Source organism: Conger conger, chromosome 12 (assembly GCF_963514075.1).
Source record: "Conger conger chromosome 12, fConCon1.1, whole genome shotgun sequence".
In the NCBI taxonomy this organism is placed as follows: Eukaryota; Metazoa; Chordata; class Actinopteri; order Anguilliformes; family Congridae; genus Conger; species Conger conger.
Genome location: NC_083771.1, coordinates 38,017,993 through 38,041,928, shown reverse-complemented (window position 1 = coordinate 38,041,928; position 23,936 = coordinate 38,017,993). Strand labels below are relative to the sequence as shown.

General features: G+C 40.1%; 2 protein-coding genes across 5 annotated transcripts; both read left to right on the top strand.

The window, feature by feature from the left end:
* The first annotated feature begins 838 nt into the window (after positions 1–838).
* On the top strand, positions 839–11,790 carry LOC133142151 (E3 SUMO-protein ligase PIAS2-like). Of its 4 annotated transcripts, none has more exons than XM_061263181.1 (15): positions 839–905; positions 1,713–1,772; positions 2,549–3,011; positions 4,096–4,180; positions 4,283–4,333; positions 5,141–5,231; positions 5,946–6,080; positions 6,371–6,476; positions 6,673–6,746; positions 7,276–7,436; positions 7,553–7,686; positions 7,877–8,060; positions 8,233–8,372; positions 8,670–8,707; positions 9,454–11,790. In XM_061263181.1, exons 3-15 carry the CDS (start codon positions 2,552–2,554, stop codon positions 9,640–9,642), a joined length of 1,848 nt encoding a protein of 615 aa, XP_061119165.1. In that variant the 5' UTR covers positions 839–905; positions 1,713–1,772; positions 2,549–2,551; the 3' UTR covers positions 9,643–11,790. The 4 variants fall into 4 exon arrangements, with proteins under 4 accessions (XP_061119165.1, XP_061119163.1, XP_061119164.1 ...); XM_061263182.1 differs by lacking the exon at positions 839–905 and adding an exon at positions 915–981; XM_061263179.1 differs by lacking the exon at positions 1,713–1,772 and having other exon boundaries at positions 866–905.
* A 601-nt stretch (positions 11,791–12,391) lies between these two features.
* On the top strand, positions 12,392–23,552 carry LOC133142359 (transitional endoplasmic reticulum ATPase-like). The gene is made up of 17 exons (XM_061263526.1): positions 12,392–12,558; positions 14,506–14,617; positions 15,323–15,495; positions 15,907–16,049; positions 16,348–16,478; positions 17,345–17,476; positions 17,580–17,682; positions 18,036–18,169; positions 18,711–18,846; positions 19,643–19,755; positions 20,025–20,189; positions 20,392–20,514; positions 20,658–20,870; positions 21,526–21,834; positions 21,983–22,138; positions 22,227–22,381; positions 22,971–23,552. Exons 1-17 carry the CDS (start codon positions 12,542–12,544, stop codon positions 23,074–23,076), a joined length of 2,421 nt encoding a protein of 806 aa, XP_061119510.1. The 5' UTR covers positions 12,392–12,541; the 3' UTR covers positions 23,077–23,552.
* Positions 23,553–23,936: the final 384 nt, after the last annotated feature.

Here is a 23,936-nt window from a genome sequence, read left to right as displayed (position 1 = left end):
CAGTGGAGGAACCACATTTGGCTTCCCTACAGTGCAGTCTCTGGCTCCAAATTGTACAACAAGGCGACATCTGTAAACATCACTGGACCGTTGCTCAGTGGTCCAAAGTCCTTTTTTTCAGATGAAAGTAAATTTTGCATTTCATTTGGAAATCAAGGGCGGCATGGATGGTGCAGTGGGTAGCACTGCCGCCTCACAGCAAGGAGGTCCTGGGTTCGAATCCCCATCGGCCAGGGCCTCTCTGTGCGGAGTTTGCATGTTCTCCCCGTGGTTGCATGGGTTTCCTCCGGGTACTCTGGTTTCCTCCCACAGTCCAAAGACATGCAGGTTAGGCTGATTGGAGAGTCTAAATTGCCCGTTGGTATGAGTGTGTGAGTGAATGGTGTGTGTGCCCTGAGATGGACCTGTCCAGGGTGTATTCCTGCCCAATGTATGCTGGGATAGGCTCCAGCTATCCAAAATTAACTTTTCCAATTCTAGTTTTTTTAAATGCACCTTGATGAGGCACAGCAAGGCCACGATTGTAATTGTCGCAGCCATGTCGCAGTGAGAACAAATATAGGACACAGTTTAGATCATCCCAGTCCATGATATGAAACTACTTTAACCAAATCAATCTTGAACATGGTTCATGGTAATAATCAGTACCATGAAATTGCAAAAGAACATGCAAGACGCTTTTCACAAGCCCACGTATAGTCAGTTGGTGGTAGTTCAGTGGTGGAAACAAGCACTCGTTCCATCGGCTTGGCCTATATTTTTGACGTGTGGACATGTGGAAAGACCAATAAACATCGACCACCATAAGTTCCGTCCACTTTTTTCTAGCCAATGGTATGCCGTGGTTATACCACCTTGGAGCGGTGCAGGATGGTCGCAAAATGGCGGATTTTGACGAGCTCAGGGTAGGGGGAAGTATATATTTCGGAAACTACCACGTCGTTTTTTTAGAATGAGCACCGAACGTCTTTCGCATATAATGTTAGCATCACTTTTATTCGGATTTTTTTTGTGAAACTGTGTGTTCCTCTGCCAGTGATTAGCTAGCTAATGTTACTTAGCTGACTTGGCTAGCTAACGTTAATGGTTAGCTAGCCACATTAAACTATTGCAAGCTTGAATGCTTGCTGCTAGATGCGGAATATTTGTTAATATGGTTTATTAACTATGAGTTAGTTAGCTAACTACTTTCACATCAAATGCTATGATTTCCCAGAACATGCAACTAATTCAGTGTTGAAATGGAATTAAGTTAGACTAGCTATAACCTGTATTTTATTTTCAAGTTTGGAGGTTTACTGCTGGCTTTGTTTTGTTGTCAACTTTAGCCAACTAGCTAGCTCGCTAACTTGTATTCTTATAGCTGTCGTAAGCTATTGCATCTCTATGGTGGTGATGGCAGTCTTACGTTAGCTAGCCTATGGCTGTTTAGCCTGTAACGTTAGCTGGCCAACTGAATAAGCGCCTCTTCTATGCTGCTTACTAGCTAGTTATATATAACATATGTGGAGAATTGGAGAACTGGATAAATTGGTGTAACCTCTTTTTTTAGGTAGTTAGTAACTCACTAGCTAGCTAAGCTAGCTGGATGTGCTAACTTGTAAGTTATCCGTTTGCAACATTTGTGTTTTTATCCTCTGTTTTGTTCTTTCTTTTAACGGGTCTTGGAATTATTCTTAAATTTTAGAGCGCTTACGATCATATTTGTTTAGGAATTGTAAAGAAAAGGATAAACGCGTTTGAACAATCAAGCATGGACCAAATATCGAAGGGTTAGTCGGGGTTTTCTTCTTTCCTGTTTGTGTGTTTTAGGAATGGGATTGTGTTTGGGGGGGGGGGGGTCGGTGGCCTCAAAACACAGGGCATAGTTGTAGCTAGCTATGTCTTTCTAAAATATTAACTTTCTTTCGTTATCTCATACTATTAATGTTTGGATACTTTAATTTGCTTGTACGCTTTATTAATTATACTATTTTTGATGGAAAAACTTATTTCCCCGTGACAATATGCTTGTTTGATAACCTTATCATTAGCTCTATAATAATTCAATATTTCGAACATTGTAAATTACGAAAATTTTGTATTTAAAGGAACATTTCTAAACCTTATTAGCCTAGATCAGGGGTGCACAACCCTGGCCCGGGAAGGTTGATCTGCTTGTTGACAGCTCTAAAAACTATGCTGATTCGCTTCTGTATTTGAGCACAGTAAAATATTTAGTATACACAAATCTATAGCTAGTGCTTATATTATACAAATGCCACGTCTAGACATGATGACGATAATTAAATAAGAGCAGTTCATGAAAAATCATAAACATCACAAAATCCTGAAATAGATCAGCCGGTGTTCACCCCTGGCCTAGTTGAAGTTCTATTTGAGCACTAATATGTGCAGCATACCATCAAAGGAGTGAGAGTCTTCCTCTTTCACTTGCAAACCACCATATAAGCCATGTGATAAGTACTTTTGACCTCAATATGTACATAATTGTGATGTGTTTTTTGTCTTTGTCTATATTTATTTTTATTTTGTTTTACATTTTCAGAATATGGTATCAAGTTTCCGAGTGTCAGAGCTACAGGTGTTATTGGGCTTTGCAGGACATAACAAGAGTGGTCACAAGCATGAACTACTACTGAGAGCTCTGCATTTGCTAAAGAGTGGCTGCAGTCCAGTAGTGCAGAACAAAATCAAAGAACTGTATCGACGGCGTTATCCCAGGACGTTAGAAAGCCTTCCTGACTTTTCGCTAAATTCTGTGTTTTCCCTGGAAAACGAGACTTCGCTGGTGGACTCGGACCTTTCCCTTAGAGCTGGGCACGTTCATGGTTCAAACCTGGAGTCCCAGCACTCTCTGACCCACAGTTCTGTCCTACTGCAAGAGACCAAGCACAGGATCGACATGCAGCAGTCCGCACCCCCCATACCTCCCGTTCACCCCGACGTGCAGCTGAAGTCTCTTCCTTTTTATGATGTCCTGGATGTTCTCATCAAGCCTTCAAGTCTGGGTTAGTCTCTTTGTAATTTGTTCTCATTAGGGTCATTATTAACATTATTACATTATTTTGCCCCATCTATTGGAAAATGGATGAACAGTGCAGTGAAAGTGTATTTTTTTCCTTTCCTGATTCGCTCTTAGTACACATTCTAAATGGTATTTTTGTAATTTAGTGAAGTATAAAAAGTCCACTTCACTGCCCTGTTGCATCAGTTAAGATCACCACTTGATCAGTTTTCTAATTATCGTAATGAAAATGAAACTTGATGATACAAAATGAAACAAGATGATACTGTTTCTTGTGTTTTACCATAAAAATATTCTGAAGTTGTGAAAATATACATTTTATTATCTTGGCTATATCATAAATTAAGTAAAATCACATTACTCCAAGGACATTCTGCATTTAAAAACTCCATTCTGCTGGCTACCAATCCAGCTAGCTCAATGTAACTCTTCTGATTGGAAGGTATATGTAGGTTAAATCTGGCAGGCTACAGTAGGCTATATCTAGTGTCTATAAGCTGGTATAACTAGCTATGTTGGTACTCCACGCATAGCTGCTCTTCCAAGATGGCTTGGAACGGGTATACCGAAATGAACACAATCTAAACATGAGCAAGCTAATTTCAGATTTGTTGTGGTAGTGCTTGACTATGAGTTAATGTTGCAGCAAATCCTGAGTCATTTTTCTTACTGGCTCCACCTCCTCATCCATATTGCTGTTTGTCATAGACTTTAAAGTGGAACTTTTTTCTGCTGTTGGGAGTCGATTGTCTGATTGGGACATTAGGCCATCCAAGGATGACGCTACCCAGAATTCTTTGATTCCATGGCCTCTGGCCATAGGCCCCGTCACCATATTAACAAAAACATTTACGAAGTTGAAACCTTCCTAATCAAGGGCCAAAACATCAATCCATCGTAAAATTCAAATGGATTAACTCTTTCATAGTTTAATAGGAAATGTTGAACTGCGTGTAACAGATGATGGGCAGCATCGACTATTTTAACTTCTCTTAGCTAGTTGACTGATGATGAGGGGGAGGTCAGGGCTCACATCAAAGTGCTGAACCTGAAACATTTTTCTTCAGGTGCCAGCAGCATTCAGCGCTTCCAGGAGAAATACTTCATTTTTGCACTGACGCCACAGCAAGTACGTGAGGTGTGCATTTCCAGGTGAGTCCATTACCTACAGATGATGCACATTTATTTCATGCAATACTATCTGACATAACTGTATGATTATTTGTGTAAGTAACTGGTTGTTTATGCTTAAAGGGACTTTCTCCCTGGTGGTAGGAGAGACTACATGGTTCAGATACAATTAAGGTGAGGCTTACCAGCATACTCTGTAATTTTACTTAAAATCTTTTGCATACCAACGCTTCCAAAGTATTAAAGTATGCATATCTTTATGTAAATATGTTTTAAATCAAAATCACTCCTGTAAAACGTATCTTTTTAGAAATTAAATACAAGTTAAAATTAAAAAAATATTTTTATGACATTAAATATTTATTCAGTGCTACCAGTGGTGATTGCAGCTACTCAATGAAGGTGAAAGCCTTTTACTTTTATTACTGAGTGGTGGTTGTGTGTTGATGGATTGTACTATTCATGGGAAAGCATCTTTTTAAGGTTATGTTCCACCAAAAACTCATTTGTTCTTCCAGATCATTTCAGAGGTACATACTTCAATTATGGTATGGACTTCAAAATATAATTTCAATTTAATATAATAATTCTAAATAAGACATTGTTTTGAGCCATATTTTTATCACCAGTATCCAGTAGTCATGTTCCTAGAAATTTTTCATGAAGGAGTGAATGTTTTCAAAGTTTCATAATGAGAGGATGACAATGCACTGAGAAAAATGGTCTAAAATCACGTTTTGAGAAAATCGACTCCAAAGATAGAAATGGTAAATAATTATACTAATTTCACCATACGCATGGTGTAATCATTAAATAAGTGTTATTATCCTGAAAGTTGAATTCTTGAGGGGTGATTTGCAGCAGTAAACAGAAAGGTAAATTTGACTTTTAGGTGGAACAGAACCCTGAGGTAATTTAAATTACATTTCACTAAGAGTTTCTGTTTTGCAAGCTCTCTCTAATGTCATTTTATGTCTTCAGATTTTGCCTTGCAGAGACCAGCTGCCCACAGGAAGATAATTACCCAAACAGCCTGTGCATTAAAGTGAATGGCAAGCTTTTTCCTCTTCCGGTATGTGAGGAATGACTTTGTTAAATAAACATAATGTTTCATACACATGGTGCATCCGTAAGTAATTCAACCTCTGGCTAGCCTCAAGAACAGAATGGCCATGTTACTGTTTGAAAGATCTCGATATGATCAAGAATCCAATGCAAGAACGATACATTTTAAGCAACCAGTAATTCAAAACAATATGATTCAACCCTGTTCCGATGCAGTGCAGAGCGATAAGATGCAATTCAATATATGAAATAATTCAAACCGTTTTGTTAATTCTGCTATAGTTTGCACACTGGTTGCAATAAGAACTTGAGCAGGCATAAATGAACACAATCCCATTATGGGAGAGAGAAAGAAAGATCTACAAATGGGCTCCTTCACATTTTGATGGCCATGGCAGCATCCTATTAGGAATGTAATTTGTTACTAGTGAAATATGTGAATCAGTCTAATCAAAATAATGATTTCAAATGGATCATTGTGTTTATTAATTGCTGTTGGCATACACAAATGACAAATGTAAAGAAAATGTATTATGTTTATATGCTCTCATATCCTTGCATTTTAAGAGAGCAACCTCATACAAACCTCACACATGCATGCACTCAGCAGGTATCATGTGTGCACATACTTGTATATGAACTGATGTACACAGTACATGCCTACAGTAGTTCCATCATGTTAATGTGGATCATAAATAAATGTTGGTTATTTTTGCCCCAGGGTTATGCTCCGCCTCCTAAGAATGGAGTAGAACAGAAGAGACCGGGGAGACCCCTGAATATTACTTCCCTGGTTAGGTTATCCTCAGCAGTACCCAATCAGATTTCAGTTACATGGGCACCAGAAATTGGAAAGGTAATAATTTGAATTACCCCCCCCCCCCCCCCCATCATCCTCATTTAGTTGCTGTCGATGCTTTTTCATTAATTCAGTTCATTTCATTCAATAACTGAAACAGACTTTCATTATTTCTGAGGTTGATTTTAGTCTGTTAACCTTTCCTTGGTTTGTAACGCACCCAGTACTTAAGTATTCATTTTTTTTTTGCAGTTTCAGTGTTTTGTGTGAAGTACACAATTATCAAGTGAGTATATGAAAGTGATTATGTATGTTTTATGATGCATGTCATTTTTGCTTTCTTCTAGACGTACTCGGTGTCCGTGTTCCTGGTCAGGCAGCTCACGTCTTCATTGTTACTGCAGCGGTTAAAGATGAAGGGCATCCGGAATCCTGACCATTCTAGAGCACTAAGTAATATGCTCCTCCAATCCCTTCACACAAGAAATTAATTAAATTAAATTAATTAAACTTTTTAAGAAAAGTGATGGCCATTAATTCATAATGGAAAATTTAAATATGCCAATTTCTCCATTTTAGGTGTAATATAAATGTACTATGACTAGATGACTGTGTTGAAACCCAATTCACCTTATTGTTTGCATTTCAGTCAAAGAAAAACTAACCGCTGATCCTGACAGTGAGATTGCAACGACTAGTTTGCGAGTTTCACTGATGTGCCCTGTAAGTATCTCATCAATTGTGACATATGGTCCTCTCCTAGCTGTACACAGGGTAACAATGTCAATTTCCCACCATTTCTATCAATGTTCTTGCATACCTACTTATTTTTCAGGGTGGTTTGATGCATACTTACTACATACCTGTCAAAACGAATCAACAGAATTTAACTAGAGTACTCAAAATATGCTATTGTGGAATTATAAATGTTATCCTCTTAAATGGTTGGTCTTTCTGCTCACTATCTTAGTTAAAGCAGTTTTTCAGTTTTTAATAAATACAAGTAATATATTAACATTTCTTATTGCTGAGGAATTATCACTTTCCCATTTGGGAAAGTTGGAGAAAAACTTGGATTTATGGTTGCCGTTGGCTTTTTTTTGCCTTCTGAGCAGAAGGGATCTTCTCACTGAAATGTACCTGATGATGAAGCTGTTGATATGGCATGTTGTGAGGGGACAGATGGACAGTCTGTGGGTTATAACCTGTCCTTGAGGTGCGATAGTGATCGAGCTTCTCTTCCTCTCTCCAGTTGGGGAAGATGCGGCTGACCGTGCCCTGTCGAGCGGTTACATGCTCACACCTGCAGTGTTTCGACGCAGCCCTCTACCTTCAGATGAATGAGAAAAAGCCCACCTGGATTTGCCCTGTGTGCGACAAGAAGGCTGCTTACGAGAGTCTGATCATTGACGGGCAAGTTGTTGCACTCTGCCAGTTAGGATAATGGCAATGGACTTGTCTGAAAGGTAGTCTGTGCTCTTGTGGAAGAATGCTTTGTCTTCATATTGACTGCATTTCTTTTTCCTCAGGCTGTTCATGGAGATTTTGAACGACAGCTCAGACGTGGATGAAATCAAGTTCCAGGAAAATGGAACGTGGTGTCCAATGAGGCCAAAGAAGGAGTGTTTAAAACTGTCATCCCAGCTTTGTGCTAAAGTAGAAAGTAAGTGTGCTGATAATAAGCACATTTCTCTTTATATGACTCACCATGAAGAACCTGGCCAGACTACTCTGACCATATGAAGTGTGGTTGACCCGATTTCTCCATGGGCACTGAACATTAACTCTAAAGATTTGTTGACAATGAAATAGCCCTTTCCGCCACTCATGTGCACTGTGTTTCCATCCGTTAGGCCCTGCCATTGTGCAGCCGTGCATGTTGGTGTCCCCCAGTGAACCCAGTAGCACCAAGAAAGCCGACATTATTGACCTCACTCTGGACAGCTCGGAGGAGGAAGAGGAGGAGGAAGTGGAGGATCATCCACTGAAGAAGCGCTGTCTCTACATGTCAAAGGCCGAGGAGGCGCACACAAAGGGGTCTGTTCATCAAAGGCTTGATTTAACACGCATATTACATTCCCAGTTTCTGTTGAGAGTGAAACTTGTGAATGATTGTATAAAAGCTTTCTTTTTTTAAAATAAAAAAAAATAAAAATAAAAAAAAGTATTTAGGTGTAAGGTTTCTGTTTTTCCCCTCTTTTTGTCTCAGGGTTCTGGCCTATCAGCCGTCAACATTGCGAATGCCCAATATCCAAGCTGTGGACACATCCTACTTGACTTCCTCACTTGCGGACTATGCAGTTCCATTCCATCACACTGCCTTGTCCACTATTTCTGCAGACATGCCAGGTTAACCCTTTTCCCTGTTATACTTTATATGGTTTCCCACATGTTTTGGGGGGAAAAATTAATCTAGTAGGGTAATCTACAAATGGATCTGTAGTTGTTATTGTACAAAGTGTAAGCTTATGCATAAGAAGCATGAGGTGTGTTTCTTCAGTGTATATTCAATTAGGATAATGGCTATATTTGTTAATAATTGCTAAATAACTAATGCAATGTTAAAATGGAGTGCTGTTTAGGACAGAATATGACACCTTTCACACTTAACCAAAGAAATTGAGCGTTTCAATCTATCTCTTATAGGCCTGGATTTGTTCTCACTGATTCAGGGAGATGCGCAGGTATGTTGAATTTAAGATACCTTTAATCTGATCTGAAGGCATTCCTCAAGTTCAGAGTGTTTAAATGTCATTCCTGTGTTACCATTATAACTCACTTGATGTAAAAATGAATGTCATGGAAAAAATGTGAATCATTGCCATGGATGTGATCAAGTAATCTGTGATTGTATTTTTTTGAAGAAACAAGAAATGAGTGTAGGTGCAAGTACATTTCATACAAGATAGCATTCTGAATTTTGGTATTTAGTGTTAATATATTTAGAAATTCTGTATAGCACATGCTCGCATCCTGTGCGACTTGCAAAACTTTGTTATAATCGGTAGCAATCATTTAAATTCATTTGCGTGATTAATTCCTTTACGGGTCAAATTATCCCCAATGCCCCAGCACAGTGATGGGGACACTGCTGTAGGAGGCGCGCTGTCTTTCTGATGAGATGTTAAACCAAGGTCCTGACTCACTGTGGTCCTCTTGGCACAGAGTAGGGGGTTCCCCGGTGCCCTGGTTAAATTCCTAACCCTGGTTCTTTCAACCTGCCATCTAATCGTCCCCTGATTCAATTGGCAAAAAAACCACCTCAGCTGATGTGTGTGGTCAGTGTTTTGGTGCAAAATGGCAGCTATGCATCGCCCTGGTGGGTGCTGCACATTGGTAGTGGTTTAGGCAAGTTTCTCTCTCATCACTGTCAGTGCTTTGAGTAGAGAAGCGCTATATAAATGTCATGATGGATCTATCTGTTTGACAGCATTACCGTACGCCGATGTTCCTGGACAGCCTGCCCAGCAGCCTGCAGATCCCCACCTCCAGCACCGGCCTCATGACCTCCTCCAGCCATTACGAGAGCAGTGCTCATGGCAGCAGCTCCAGCCACACCGAGACGGCCGTCATCACCGGAGGAGGGGCCAGCATCTCCGACATCATATCCCTGGACTAAATCAAGACTCACATTCTCCCATTCCACAGCTCCGTATCAGTACTGCCATTTCTAATGAACTGTCCTTTTTTATTTTTGAAGTTGGCAAAATAAGATTTTTTTATTGTAATTTATAATGCTGCATATTGCCTTTTTTGTATAGGTGAACTTTCGTGACCTTTTTTTTGGTTGAGGGAAGCATTGAACATTGAACGATCATGTATTTTAGTTTTTCCGCCTGAATGACAGAAAAAGCAAAAGCAATAGAAGTTACTCAACTTTGGAATAATGAATGCCGTTGTGTACTTCTGGCTGCTATGTTCCATCTTACCGCATAGCAATACAATGTTTTCTGTATAAAAAAAAAGAAGCATTTTTGGTTTATAAAGTTTTCAGTAAATTAGAAGGTCCATTCTGTTTTGTGTGATCAGAATTTTTTTAATTATTATAATTTCTTTTTAACTACCTCTGTATTTCTCTATAGAGCAGGAACCCAGCTGATAGACTGAATTTACGCTTTGGGATTTTTGTTTGTTTTTGTCTAAAGCCAAATTACTTACCCATGCCAGCTTGACTCTGCAGTCTTATCTGGTGCAGGAACTGGGTTACAGAAATTAGTTTTTTTTATTACTGCAGAGCTCCTATAAAGCAGTGATAAAAGGGAGGAATTGTAGAGATTTTGTTCAAATGATTGCAATTTAAATTACCTTCACTTTTTCAGTCTACAGTGGTTAATGTGACACTTCAAAACTGTCCACAACGATGGTGAGGCAACCAAGCTTTGTTGCCCAAACCCTATCCGGGTCATTTGCTTCTGTTCTAAGATGATTTGACTTATAAATACTTGTCTTTATAAATACTCATTGGCTTTTTAAAGGACATAATTTCTCCCCTCTCAGCTGCTGCTGATGGAATAGATGCCTTGTTCTGTAACTGTAAATGTTTGGCACATATTCCTGTTTATATTAAATACTTGTAGGGGATGTGTAAGTTTGTTAATGAATATGTGTGTTGCCCAAATTAATACTATTTCTCAAAATGGAAACAGAAATGAAAGAAGAAGTAGTATTGTCTTGCCATTTTGAATGTATGAATGAGCAGAGGGAAACCAGCTTGCATTATACAGGATTTAACACCGTAAAACTCAGGAAACCATAACCTGCATAGATCAATCACCAGCTGCTTTCCTACTTCCAATTCATAGAATTGAATAGCTATTTTTTGTGATGATATGTCAAAACTGTATAAATTAACCGGGAAATGAACTAAATGTTCTGCAAAATTACTGTCCAAAGAATGGAAACCAATATTTGGAGATAATCTGCAGTGAATTTGTGCTGTGCTGTTAAGAGAATTTTTAAGATCTCTTCTGTAGGGTGCTACTGTAAATACGTTTTCCTGTGACTGTCCCAAAATTAAAGGATAGTTTTGTATTGCCATTCTGTTTGTATATCACTGCCCTCGCTGTGCCATTCCTCATCCCAAATTACTTATGTTTTCCCGCCTGAGTGTCCAAAGTTTTCTTTACCCCTTTGGGATAATTCTTGTTTGCATGTATTTTATTTGTGTGTTTAAGCCAGTGATTCTGAAATGATTTAACGTGTGATGTTGAACATGAAATATTATGAAAATGTGTTCCAACTAAATTGATGTTTGACTTGGGAAAGGGCCTTGGCATTGAAAGCATTTAAACATCATGAAGTGCAGCTTGCTTTTGTTTAAAAATACAATGCATTCCTGTCCTTTGTTCATTGTACCTCAGTCACTACACAATCAAGGTACAATATGGCAGTGCTTGACGTAAAACCAGTAAGGGGCAGTTCACCCAAAAATGAAATTAAGGGATGCTTCCACTTACCTGGAGTAGTATCTGTTCATCCAGATAGTTTTACTGAAATGTGTTGCTTTTCTAAATATTTACTGTAGTTAACCTTGGAAAAGCGTACTGTGGGTCTTTTGGCAACAATCTGGATAAACAGATACTACTTGGGCAAGTGGAAACATTCATTTTTGGGTGAACTGCCCCTCCTGCTTGCCCTTTGAGAGATGCCTGTATCCTCAGTGGGAAACAAACAAAGATGTTATAGAATATTAACAATTTTCTCAGAAAAGCCATGAATATTTGTATTGTTCTACACAGAATTCCCATTAAATAAATCTAAAAATAAAGTTTTGATCGTTGAAGTTGCTTCTTGCACAACAATGTTGCTAATATGAACTACCTATATCAGTGAAGAGCCATTGTGAAAACAGTAACACAAGTCAGTTCCATAGCTATATAGCATACTGTGTATGTGGGTATGTTATTTGTCTATTACAAATATAAAGACAAGGCATAAAATAACACAACAGGACAATGACAACACATGTACTTTGCACTTTGTTGCACGTCGCTCTGGATAAGAGCGTCTGCTAAATGCCACGTAATGTAATGTAGGCCGAGGCTATATTTTCATTCAAGAATGGATTGCTTAATGTTCTCCACCCTTTAAGAGCAGTCCATAACTTAAATCTTTTTTTTGTTATGTAGTTAACTATTAAAACTAAGTTTGGCCTTAATTTTATTGGAACTGGGTTATTATAATATAGCGTTCAATAAAAATTTTAAGGGGGAATAAGCGTAATATTTAACCAATAACATATTTGTTGCTTGGAGGAACACGTTTCCGCAGTTTGTATATATTATCCGATTGGATAGCTATTTTGTAACATGACCAATGAACACATAGATACTAGGTGACGCAAAGCAATAACAACGTTTCTGTTTGGTTATTTCTTTCCTGTGTTGGTAGTTTCCCTGCAGCCCTAGGATGAGCGGCCTTGGATTCAGTTTTACAGGAATATAGCTAGCTGTGAATAGAGCGTTGTGAAAGAAAAATATATAAAGTCAAGTTAATTTTCAAAGATCAAGAGGACCAACATGGCTTCAGGTGGAGAGTAAGTAGATCTGTTAAAACTTGGGAAAAAATTGTGACAGCATTTTGTCTGAGTTTTGGAAAATTATTTGGTAGCTCATGATTCATTGCTGATGAGATTTTGCCTCAATAGACACGGAGGAACAGAAACAGTCTTGACGTTTTTATCCCAACGTCACGGGGCCAAATGTTCAAGGTAGCAGTGAGCTAACTATCATCATTTGCTCCCGTGTTAACGCTAGAATAGCCAGGTCATTCACTTAAACAACACGCATCGCGAGCAACCGAGCTAATGTTAGCTACGTATCCTTCAGTTCAAAGTAGCTTTCGTTAGCAAGCTACTTAACGTTAGCTAGGTACATAGCTGCTGGCTAATCGTTTTAGCTAGACCAAGGCTACCTAGCACTAAGCTAGCTACGGCAGAGCATTACATTAGTAGCTAACTTCAGCCAAATTGACATCAAGATTAAAAACAACAAAAATGTATTTGTTGTGTTTTATTATGCTGCTTCAAATGACTTGATTGCTAGTGTATACTTAAACATAACTAAGTTGTATTACCTCGGTGTTACGCTGGCTGTATGGAACGTTAACGTAACATATTCCAACGAGTCATTCCTTTGAAGCTAGGAGGCACTGGCCTACCGGCACAGGCTAATGAGGTAGACGGTGCTGCGTTAGCTAGATCGCTAATGTTACTTGTTTAATCCAACCAATGTTCGCTTGCTAGCTAACTATCGATCTAACCCCAGTAACTAAGTTAGCTAGCCAATATGTGCCTATTTTATATAGTTTAGGATTTCTGCCCAGACAATGCCCACGGTTGAACTTTTTGCCCAGACAATGACCATGAATAACGTCATTGGTTAACGTGCGTACTTGCCACGATTCCACATAGTATAACGTTATCATTTAATCAAAAGTGATTTATTTTTAGTTATGGTGTGTTTAAATTCACCCAGTACAATGGCTACGTGATGGCTAGAATGGCTTACGTTTGAATAACCCTTTGTATGTACCGTTGACTTGGTGTAATGGCAAGTTAGCGAAGTGCTAAATACAGCGTGACGCTGATGTCAAGGTTGATGCTGTTTGCGAAACAGTTTTAGGCTGTTTTGAGGGTTCTTGCTGTGTCATCACATCAGGCCTGCTTTATTGACTAACGTTAGGTGTGACTAGCTATCTGGCTAATTACGACTCAATGTCTAGTTCGCTAACGTAGCTTCCATACTATATGGTATTGTTTAGCATTTCGTGAGTGGTTAGATGAAAAGTGTCTTGCTAGCTTTAGTTAAAGTAACTTAACTGTTAAGTGTTAGATCGCTTGCTTTCTAACTAGGTTAATTTGCTCTCTGGGGTAACCTTCATAAATTGCCATTATAAACGATAATGGGAACGGTGGAACGTTTGTGGAGTGATGGAATAATGCATACCGGCCAAAAGTAGCTTTGTTTCTGTCGGGACAAATGTAATTGAATTCAATGACATGAGAGTTAGGGTATAGGTCGAGCATCCATAGCTGGGCCTAGTGGATATAGACTGCCCTTAATAATATACGTTTTCTTGTAGCATTTAATGTGTTATTCATCACACTTTGTCGATCTCAAGTTGCATGTGATCATATTACTCCTGTAAAGAGTGTTTCCAACCGCATGCATGCTTGAGTTCCTACCATAGGTATGTATACTGTCTTAAAATAGAAGGTAATATGGTTTGTTTTTGCACTTCTTGATTATGAATTTATTCGAACCAATATGCGATTGGACCAAATAAATATGGAATACACTGTATGTGACCATGCATGCTAAGTGATTTAATTGCTGAACACAGAAACTGCATTTATTTTAATGTGTAATAATGATGCATTTCATCCCAATTGATGCTGAATAATCCAATTGGTTTGGTTGGATTTAGAATAATAAAGGCTTAAATGGCAATCTGAAGAAGTATTAATGTTATGTTTTTACAGATCCAAAAATGATGACCTTTCTACTGCAATTTTAAAACAAAAGAATAGACCCAACCGGTTGATTGTGGATGAATCCATCAATGAAGATAATAGTGTGGTCTCTCTTTCTCAGGTATGTTTTTGACTTTATTGTTCTCCTTGATTTTGGGTTTTGTACATCATAACATAGAATTAGGACTAGGCATCTTTAAGACTTTACTAATAATTTAATGTTCTAATGCCACTTAATGATACAAATATCGTAATGCTACCATACTTGTGTGTTACAGTAAAGACCAATGTGTTCTGGATTTGGTTTTAGTGTTTATAGTTCTTTGTAAACTGAACTGTAGTCCTTACATTTGCTTATTTGGGGGACAGAAATTCTCCAGTGGCTGTGGCTTGACAAAAGATGAAAAAGGATCCGTTTAATCCTGTCACTGAGACAAAATCTGCAGCACTGAGCATAAATGTGTACTATTATACCGGGACTCTAGATTGGCTTACGATATAGTAAAGATTGTGAATATACATACGGCTTAATCTAAAGATACATTTTAATGTCACACAGCATTTTCATATCCAATGTTTTCATTTTAATCATTTACATTCTAGCATAATGAATGTATAATTAATCCTTGTATGTTTATATGTACATCATTTCTGTCTCATTGTATTCACCATTGCTCTGTTTCTTTGGCCACAGAAAGTACAACACAGTTGTTAGCTGATTTCAGCATGAGAATCCATTCGGCCATGCGTGTACCTGATTGAATTTGACTGTATTGGTTTTTAAATGAGTCCTAATCATTCTTTCCTTCTGTGCTCCGCCTGCCAGGCCAAGATGGACGAGCTGCAGCTCTTCAGGGGAGACACGGTGCTGATGAAGGGGAAGAAGAGGAGGGAGTCGGTGTGCATTGTGCTCTCCGACGACACTTGTTCTGACGAGAAAGTGCGCATGAACAGGGTTGTCCGCAACAACCTGAGGGTGCGCCTGGGAGATGTTATCAGGTGAGACGCCACTGCAGTAGGGTCGTAGTATGTCAGTATTTTGTTCTGCATTCTGTATTGCTGTATTGGACACCAGTTCCTCATTGTTTACTCATTTTCAATGAAAACTATTGTGTGGCTCCTATAAGAATGCAGTTTTTTAAAATGTGTTTGACTTAATTAACACACCCAATCCTTACCTAATGTCTGAAATGAGAGTAGAATTTATTTCCCCAAAATATATATTTCTTTATAGCTGCCGTGAACAAGTACTTATGGCCTTCCTGAAAAACAAGCCTCTGATTGGTCCTAAAATTTGGGGTTGGCTGTTGGCACAAACGGCTTGTACCAATTTAAGAAGCAGGACGAATTTATATTGACAAACATTTAGTTAACAATTACAAATGCATTTTAAATGTCATGTTTGTGTAGCATCCAGCCGTGTCCCGATGTGAAATATGGGAAGCGCATTCACGTTCTTCCCCTTGATGACACCGTGGAGGGGATCACAGGGAACCTGTTTGAGGTTTATCTCAAGCCATACTTCTTGGAAGCCTACAGGCCTATAAGGAAAGGTAAATGTGTGCAAAAACCATGTGAACTATGAGCCCTTTTTTTCTCAGGATAGTATAAGCGGGGTATTTTTCTTTGTTTGCTGGTATGTCCCCCATGATGGATTTCAGTTTGTTGATCTTTCAAATATTAATCAAAAATTTTCATTTTCATCTTAAAATTCGATGAGATTTATATAATGTTACATTTTGCTTCCAGAAAGCTGTGGGATGTTTAAAATGACAAGGAAATAGTGGTGATTTCTGTGGTTATCATGTTTCTAAGGTGTCTTTACAACTTCAATCACTTCTCCTATTGCAGGAGATATTTTCCTGGTCAGAGGTGGGATGCGAGCTGTTGAATTCAAAGTTGTGGAGACAGACCCCAGCCCCTACTGTATAGTGGCTCCAGACACAGTCATCCACTGTGAGGGAGAGCCCATAAAACGTGAGGTAGGTCAGCTGTCGTAAAGTGGTTACAGCAGCCTGGATTGAGATTCTCCTCTATATGGCCAGGGGAGAAGTAGAATTTGATGTTGTGCATTGATGTTGCTCGTTACCCAACATTAAACTTAATTTCATAAAATGAATACGTAAATAAATAAATAAATGAATAAACATGAATAAATAAATTTAGGTCCAGTAGCACTGACAGTACTTCAGTTCTTGCCAGCAAGGCACAAATGAGTTTGAATTTGGGTGTCACCATAGTAGTGCAGATAAATTAATCACCTGTCAAACTGGTATACATTATTCTTTAGAATAGGAGCATGATTTCTTCCTCTTCCTTGTTTTCTTTGTGCCTGTTTACAACCCTGCTTGGATACCATAGCTGACCTCACTGTCATTGAATGTGAAAACGAAAGCGCTTAAGCCTTAGTTTGTTTAATGTAAAGAGTGAATATTAAAATTGTTACTACCACTTCAGTTTACTGTTCTGAGGTTCCATTTCATTTGCTGGTTGTGCTCAAATTGAAATACTGTCATCTCAAAATGGCTGAAAGCAATATGTTAAAAAGGACTGCCATGGCAGTAATCAGTTAGCATGTACCACACTGAAATGTGGGAAGTTGAGACCGATTGAATCACATAATTGTTTTGAGCTCATGTGCTTTACATGTATTTTGTTTGTGGTCATGACAGAGGAGGCTGGCGGAATGCAATTGTTGAAAGTTAGAATTATGAAATATTTAATCCAACAGTGCTTTTCTTTAGCATTCTGTGCTTAGCAACAAAACCCTGCTCTATAAGTGGTTATACTGAGGTGTTAAATTTAATTTCAAAAAGATGTTGCCCTGAGCACACTTTCCTGCTTCCAGGATGAAGAGGAGTCACTGAATGAGGTTGGCTATGACGATATCGGAGGAGTCCGGAAGCAGCTGGCCCAGATCAAAGAGATGGTGGAACTACCCCTGAGACACCCAGCTCTGTTCAAAGCCATTGGTGTGAAGGTGAGAGAAACCCCACCTAATTTAAAGGGTGCCATACCATTTTATAAATTTTCATGAATTTGCAGTATTGTGTGTAAAACGGTTGCCATTTTGTTGTGCCTAGCCTCCACGTGGCATCCTGCTGTATGGACCTCCTGGAACAGGAAAGACGCTGATCGCTCGAGCAGTGGCCAATGAAACCGGAGCTTTCTTCTTCCTCATCAACGGTAAGGGAACGTGTGCAAACGAGGCTTTATTACAACAGCCTCCATGTGCATTCATACCACTGCCAAATGTAATGGAAGGCTTGCAAATGCACAGTCGTCTCGTCCCCCCTTAATTACAGGACAAATATTAAATATTTCATTCTACCTGAACTATGAAGGACAACCGCAATTCTGTGGGTGTTCACCACAAAATATCAAATGAGGCATTTTGAATTCCATGTTTAAAAAAAAAAAAAAAAAGAATAAAAAAAAAAAGAAACACATGATGTTGAATTTGTATTCCTTTTAAAGTCTTTGTGCATTAATTGGATGAATTGTTTAATCATTTTTTAATGCTTGTATTTGCTTCTCAGGCCCTGAAATTATGAGTAAACTTGCTGGAGAGTCAGAGAGCAATCTGAGAAAAGCCTTTGAAGAAGCTGAAAAGAATGCTCCTGCCATTATCTTTATTGATGAGCTTGATGCTATCGCACCAAAAAGAGAAAAGGTAAAGTGGAACACCTTTATAACCGTCCGGAAGATTGTCAGGTGCTTATTGAAAACTGGGCTGTGTACAGTAACATAAATATCAGAAAGGAAGTTCTTAGACATAATTTTCTGAAGTCAAGCTTTACCCTTTTGGGTTAAATTGCGCACCTTTGACATGTTATACACTTGTGGAACTGGGGCCCAAGGTCAATTCATCCTGGGTGAATAGGCAGAATTTATTCATTTATGTATTTCACATCATCATCTGTAAAGGAATACATGCTGTAAAGTGCAGGGATAAAGATGAGAACACAAATGTGTAAATGCTTTTAGTGTTTGTGTGATCACATCTATCCTGTTCAGTGGTGTAAGCCCTGCCTGTCTGGTCTGAAACCACCACATTTTCTTCTGGGTAATTCATGCAATGCTTCTGCAATGCACTTACATTGGGGTAGAACCGAATTTGAACTCTACCTGGTTCTTTAACAGTGGCTCCAGGCCACGTGTCCCTGAGCGTTTGAGTGTGAGTGAGAGGCTGACAGCGTGGCTCTTTTCCCCAGACTCACGGAGAGGTGGAGAGGCGCATTGTCTCCCAGCTGCTCACTCTCATGGATGGGCTGAAGCAGCGGGCGCATGTGATCGTCATGGCAGCTACGAACCGACCCAACAGCATCGACCCAGCCCTCCGGCGATTTGGTAAGGGATCTTATCAACTGGTGCTTTTATTGAATTCTGTAATGGCAATATACAGTCAGTGGGCACTTTATTAGGTATCTATTGGACTTATTTCTTAGACCAAGTCTTCTGCTCCTGTAACCCATCTACTTCGAGTTTTGACATGTGTGTTCAGATGCTCTCCTGCATAGTGCGACCCCTCTAGGGTCTTTCAGCGCACTTATCCCTGGTTATGGGTTTGCACTTTGTTGTACGTCGCTCTGGATAAGAGCGTCTGCCAAATGCCATTAATGTAATGTAATGTAATACCACTGTTGTAATGTGTGGTTATTTGCATTACTGTCACCTTCCTGTCAGCTTTGACCAGTCTGGCCATTCTCCATTGACCTCTCATTAATGATGCATTTTTACATGCAGAACTGCTGCTCAATTGATGTTTTTTTTTTGTTTTTCGTACCATTTACTGCGAACTCTAGAGATTATTTTGTGTAAAATCCCAGGACATCAGCAGATTTTGTGATACTCAAACCACCCTGTCTGACAACAAAAAATCATTCCACGGTCAAAGTCACTTTGATCACATTTTTTCCCCCCCATTCTGTTATTTGAGCTGAACCTCTTGACCACGTCTGCATGCTTTTATGCTTTTGGTTGCTGCCACATGATTGGCTGATTAAGTATTTGCATTAACAAGCTGGTGTACAGGTCTACCTACTAAATTGCTCGCTAGGTGTATTTCGGAATATGGAATGAATATCTTTGCTGGGTATCTGTTCACATGAGTCTTTGCTGATCAATATGTTTGCTTTCTTTCAAGGCCGCTTTGACAGGGAGGTGGACATTGGCATTCCTGATGCAACAGGGCGGCTGGAAATCCTCCAGATCCATACTAAGAATATGAAACTGGCTGACGATGTTGATCTTGAGCAGGTCTGTGTCTGAAATGTAGACGAGCAACCCATTTCACTCCTATAGCAGTCTACATGGAGCTCTTCTTTTAAGCACAACATATTCCTTCAGCTCAAACACACCAGGATTTATATGACTCTCATATGTCAGTGTAGTGAATGAGTGGCATTAGTCCATACCAGAGCTTTAGAATTTAATATAACATGTCACCGGTCCAGTATTATGTAGAGCGGTGTTTGTAAACCGTTTGTATTTTGATATTCTGGATGCATGCGTTTGTGTGAGCACAGGTCGCCAACGAGACTCACGGCCACGTGGGAGCAGATCTGGCAGCTCTGTGCTCAGAAGCTGCTCTCCAGGCCATCAGGAAGAAGATGGACCTGATCGACCTGGAGGACGAGACCATCGATGCCGAGGTCATGAACTCCCTGGCTGTCACCATGGACGACTTTAGGGTGAGAACTTTATAGTATCTCTGTGAGAACATGACGCTGCTAGGTTCATGCCATGGTGGACTTTATTAGAACTGGTTTGTGAAAGTGTGTAATTGGCTGCCTAGATGTTGCTTTTTTTTTAAGATTTTGCAGGATATGTTGTTCATTGCATCTTGCAAATAAGCTTAATGGTTTGCTTCTATGTTTTGGGCTTGATTTCAAGTGGGCCCTGAGTCAGAGTAACCCTTCAGCCCTGCGAGAGACTGTGGTGGAAGTGCCCAATATCACCTGGGAGGATATTGGTGGTCTGGAGGACGTCAAGAGAGAACTGCAGGAGCTTGTACAGGTAAATCACAGGGCCACAGGTGACTTTTCAGCATTCAGTTCAGCTGGTGAACAGGGAAACGGCTTGACAGACTGAGGAAGGGGCTCAATGTAGTAGTGGCTCGAGTAATTTTCACAGTCATTTATTATTTTGTTCCCTTTTAGTATCCTGTGGAACATCCAGACAAATTCCTGAAGTTCGGAATGACCCCTTCTAAGGGGGTGCTGTTCTACGGACCGCCTGGCTGTGGTAAAACGCTCTTGGCAAAGGCCATCGCCAACGAGTGTCAGGCCAACTTCATCTCCATCAAAGGCCCAGAGCTGCTCACCATGTGGTTTGGAGAATCTGAAGCCAACGTCCGGGAAATCTTTGACAAGGTGTCCAGTTACATACATGCATGCATACATGCATAAAAAACCATCTTGTGAAATTATGTATTATGGGTCAGGGTATATCAATTATAGTATGGTTATATAAGGTATACTGTTACACAAGATGTATTATGTAATGTATACTCTTATATAAAACCAAACCTATATAAAAAAATATATCATTTTCTTCCTGTATGCTATGTACTGTAGCCACTAGGTGGTGTAATAGTTCACAAGGCCTGCAATTAAATGTGTACACTGTTTTTTTTACTTGAAGGCACTGCTTTTGTTTTGTGCTGACAAACAACTGAAAAAGAGTCCAGCATAACTCCAATGTTTCATTATATTACAAATATACATTTATGTTCAATGTGCCTTCCAATTTCAATTTATTTAAACACTCTCAGGCCTTCCTTTTCGTTTTCACTATCGAAAATGTATGGAATCATGAAACCACCATATTGAATTGTGAAGTTTGAATCGTTAAATTCAATACCTACTGAATTAAAAAAGTGTGCTTTGCATTAGCTTTTATGGCAGTGATGTGGAATAGCCCAGGGCACACCATGTTCAGGTTCCTAACTGTCTGAACGCCGCAGCGTGGAGATGTGAGTTTGTAGAAGTGAAGTTGACCTCGTGACCTCTGCTCCACTGCCCACAGGCCCGCCAGGCTGCCCCGTGCGTGCTGTTCTTCGACGAGCTGGACTCCATCGCCAAAGCTCGCGGCGGGAACGCCGGGGACGGGGGCGGAGCCGCCGACCGCGTCATCAACCAGATCCTGACGGAGATGGACGGCATGTCCAGCAAGAAGAACGTCTTCATCATCGGCGCCACCAACAGGCCGGACATCATCGACCCCGCCATCCTGCGCCCCGGCCGCCTCGACCAGCTCATCTACATCCCCCTGCCCGACGAGAAGTCCCGCATGTCCATCCTGAAGGCCAACCTCAGGAAGTCCCCCATCTCTAAGGCAAGACCTTCTCTCCTGCCCTCACCAGCCTGTGGTCCTACACACTGGCTGATGTTCTCTGCACCTTATTCCTGATATGCTATGCTATGATTTTCTTCTTATACCTTATGATGCGTAAGTAGTTAACCTGTCCCATTTTCTAATTTAGGATGTGGACTTGGATTTCCTGGCTAAAATGACCAATGGCTTCTCTGGAGCGGACTTGACTGAGATCTGCCAGCGAGCCTGCAAGTTGGCCATCAGAGAGTCCATTGAGAATGAGATCAGACGGGAGCGAGAGAGGCAGACCAATCCCTCAGCAATGGTAAGACTTCGGTTTAAAGCCAAGCCGAAATCAAAAGGGGGTGGGGGAGACGCTAATAAAGCTAAACTAACGTTCTCTCTCCATACAGGAGGTTGAAGAGGATGACCCTGTTCCAGAGATCCGTAAGGACCACTTTGAGGAGGCCATGCGCTTTGCCCGCCGCTCTGTCAGCGATAACGATATCCGCAAATATGAAATGTTCGCCCAGACACTGCAGCAGAGCCGAGGGTTTGGCAGCTTCAGGTACGTGGCTGTAATGAGCCATATGAATCCCCACTCTGCTACTGCTCTCCAAGTCATAGTTTCAACTCTCAGTATTTGCTCCCAGTTTGTGCATGCTGTTTTAGCCATAGTGTTGCTTAGGGATAGAAGGTTTCTGTTGGCAGAACAAATTTCAGGTTAGTGCCTGTGGCAGCTGGTAAATTGTACAGTGAAACAAATTAACAGCTTGCTACGAGGACTGGGGGTACATGTAGACATGTAGTGCGCACCCTTGCAAATTGATGGCGGACAGTGGGCAATTAAAAGTAATAGGGAGGGGCTATTTACATAACTACTGAATGATCCTACGAAGATATGGAAGGATTGGTTTGAATAATGGGTCAGTCTCTCCTACTAGCTGGAGCAGAAGCTAATAATACATAATGGAATTGCAGCACTGAGACAGGGGAACGCTGTATTGGAGTAAAATAGCCTATTGACCATCACTTAAATGGTCTTGCTTGAACAAGAGTAGCTTGATCTAGGCTATTGATGATAATGAAAATGGAAGACCTGTCAGTTTAACTGTCTTGCGTTTTAACCACTGCCCTCTTAACCCTCTTCCCCTCAGATTCCCCTCCAGCACTCCGGGTGGCGCTGGACCAAGCCAAGGACCTACAGGGGGCAGCGGTGGCCCAGTCTTCAACGAGGACAATGATGACGACCTCTATGGTTAAACTTGACCGCACGGTGGACCAAAATGATCCATCTAACCAGGCCATGTTGTACAAACCTACGTATGAAAATTCCACATTTCTAAGACTATATGCTTAATGTTAATTTTTAAAAACATCTCTCCCTCCCTCTACAAATGTTGGAGAAAGCATGTAGCTACTCGTCTTTGATCTGGTTTGAGAGGACCATTATTCCAGAGCCTGTTATTACATGAAAGGGCTTGGTTTGGGACATTGCAGAGAAAAAAAAATCTCTGCAGAGTGGCTTAATCCTCAACTTTATAATTCATGACCTTACCTTTTGAGCCGCTTTAAGTCATGGTTACTATGTTAGTCTGTAAGGAAGGAAAAAATGAAAATTGCTAATTGCTTCATTTTTTATGAACGTAGCATCTAATGTATTAGTTTGAAAAATGTTCGTTAAAAATAAAACCTTATGGAACAGAACAATAAATTAACCGGTGATGGTGCCTGTGAAATGCTTGTGTGATGCTGGTGGCTTCCTGAAATTCCTTTATTTTTAAAAGGAGAGCCGACAGCCTACCCTCCTCTTTTCTTGTTTTTTAAACTTAAGACGGGGAAGGCAAAAGCAGACCGTAAGAGGTAGAGAAAGTACTGCAGTGTAGAAAGGTGGAGAATGCACACATGTATGGGTAGAGGCCACATTCAGCCATTATGGAAAGATGGGAGACTGAGGCTTCTGAAGCACAATGGGTAGAGCTTCCATGTGCTACTCATCGCTGATGTATGAAACGGTCACTGTTCATGGCAAATATTATTTCACTCCGATATCATGGGAGTGCCATTGTACACATAATGAAATTATTACTCCCATTGCTGTTATAGTCTACAATAAACCTTAA

What these genes read in the sequence shown, in the direction of transcription:
- LOC133142151 (XM_061263179.1), top strand. Translation starts at nt 882, where the DNA reads ATGGCGGATTTTGACGAGCTCAGG. An exon ending in GCTTTGTGCTAAAGTAGAAA is followed by an intron (nt 7,687 to 7,876) that starts GTAAGTGTGCTG and finishes TCCATCCGTTAG; the next exon opens with GCCCTGCCATTGTGCAGCCG. An exon ending in TGATTCAGGGAGATGCGCAG is followed by an intron (nt 8,708 to 9,453) that starts GTATGTTGAATT and finishes TCTGTTTGACAG; the next exon opens with CATTACCGTACGCCGATGTT.
- LOC133142359 (XM_061263526.1), top strand. An exon ending in TTTCTTCTTCCTCATCAACG is followed by an intron (nt 17,683 to 18,035) that starts GTAAGGGAACGT and finishes TTTGCTTCTCAG; the next exon opens with GCCCTGAAATTATGAGTAAA. An exon ending in AACTGCAGGAGCTTGTACAG is followed by an intron (nt 20,515 to 20,657) that starts GTAAATCACAGG and finishes GTTCCCTTTTAG; the next exon opens with TATCCTGTGGAACATCCAGA.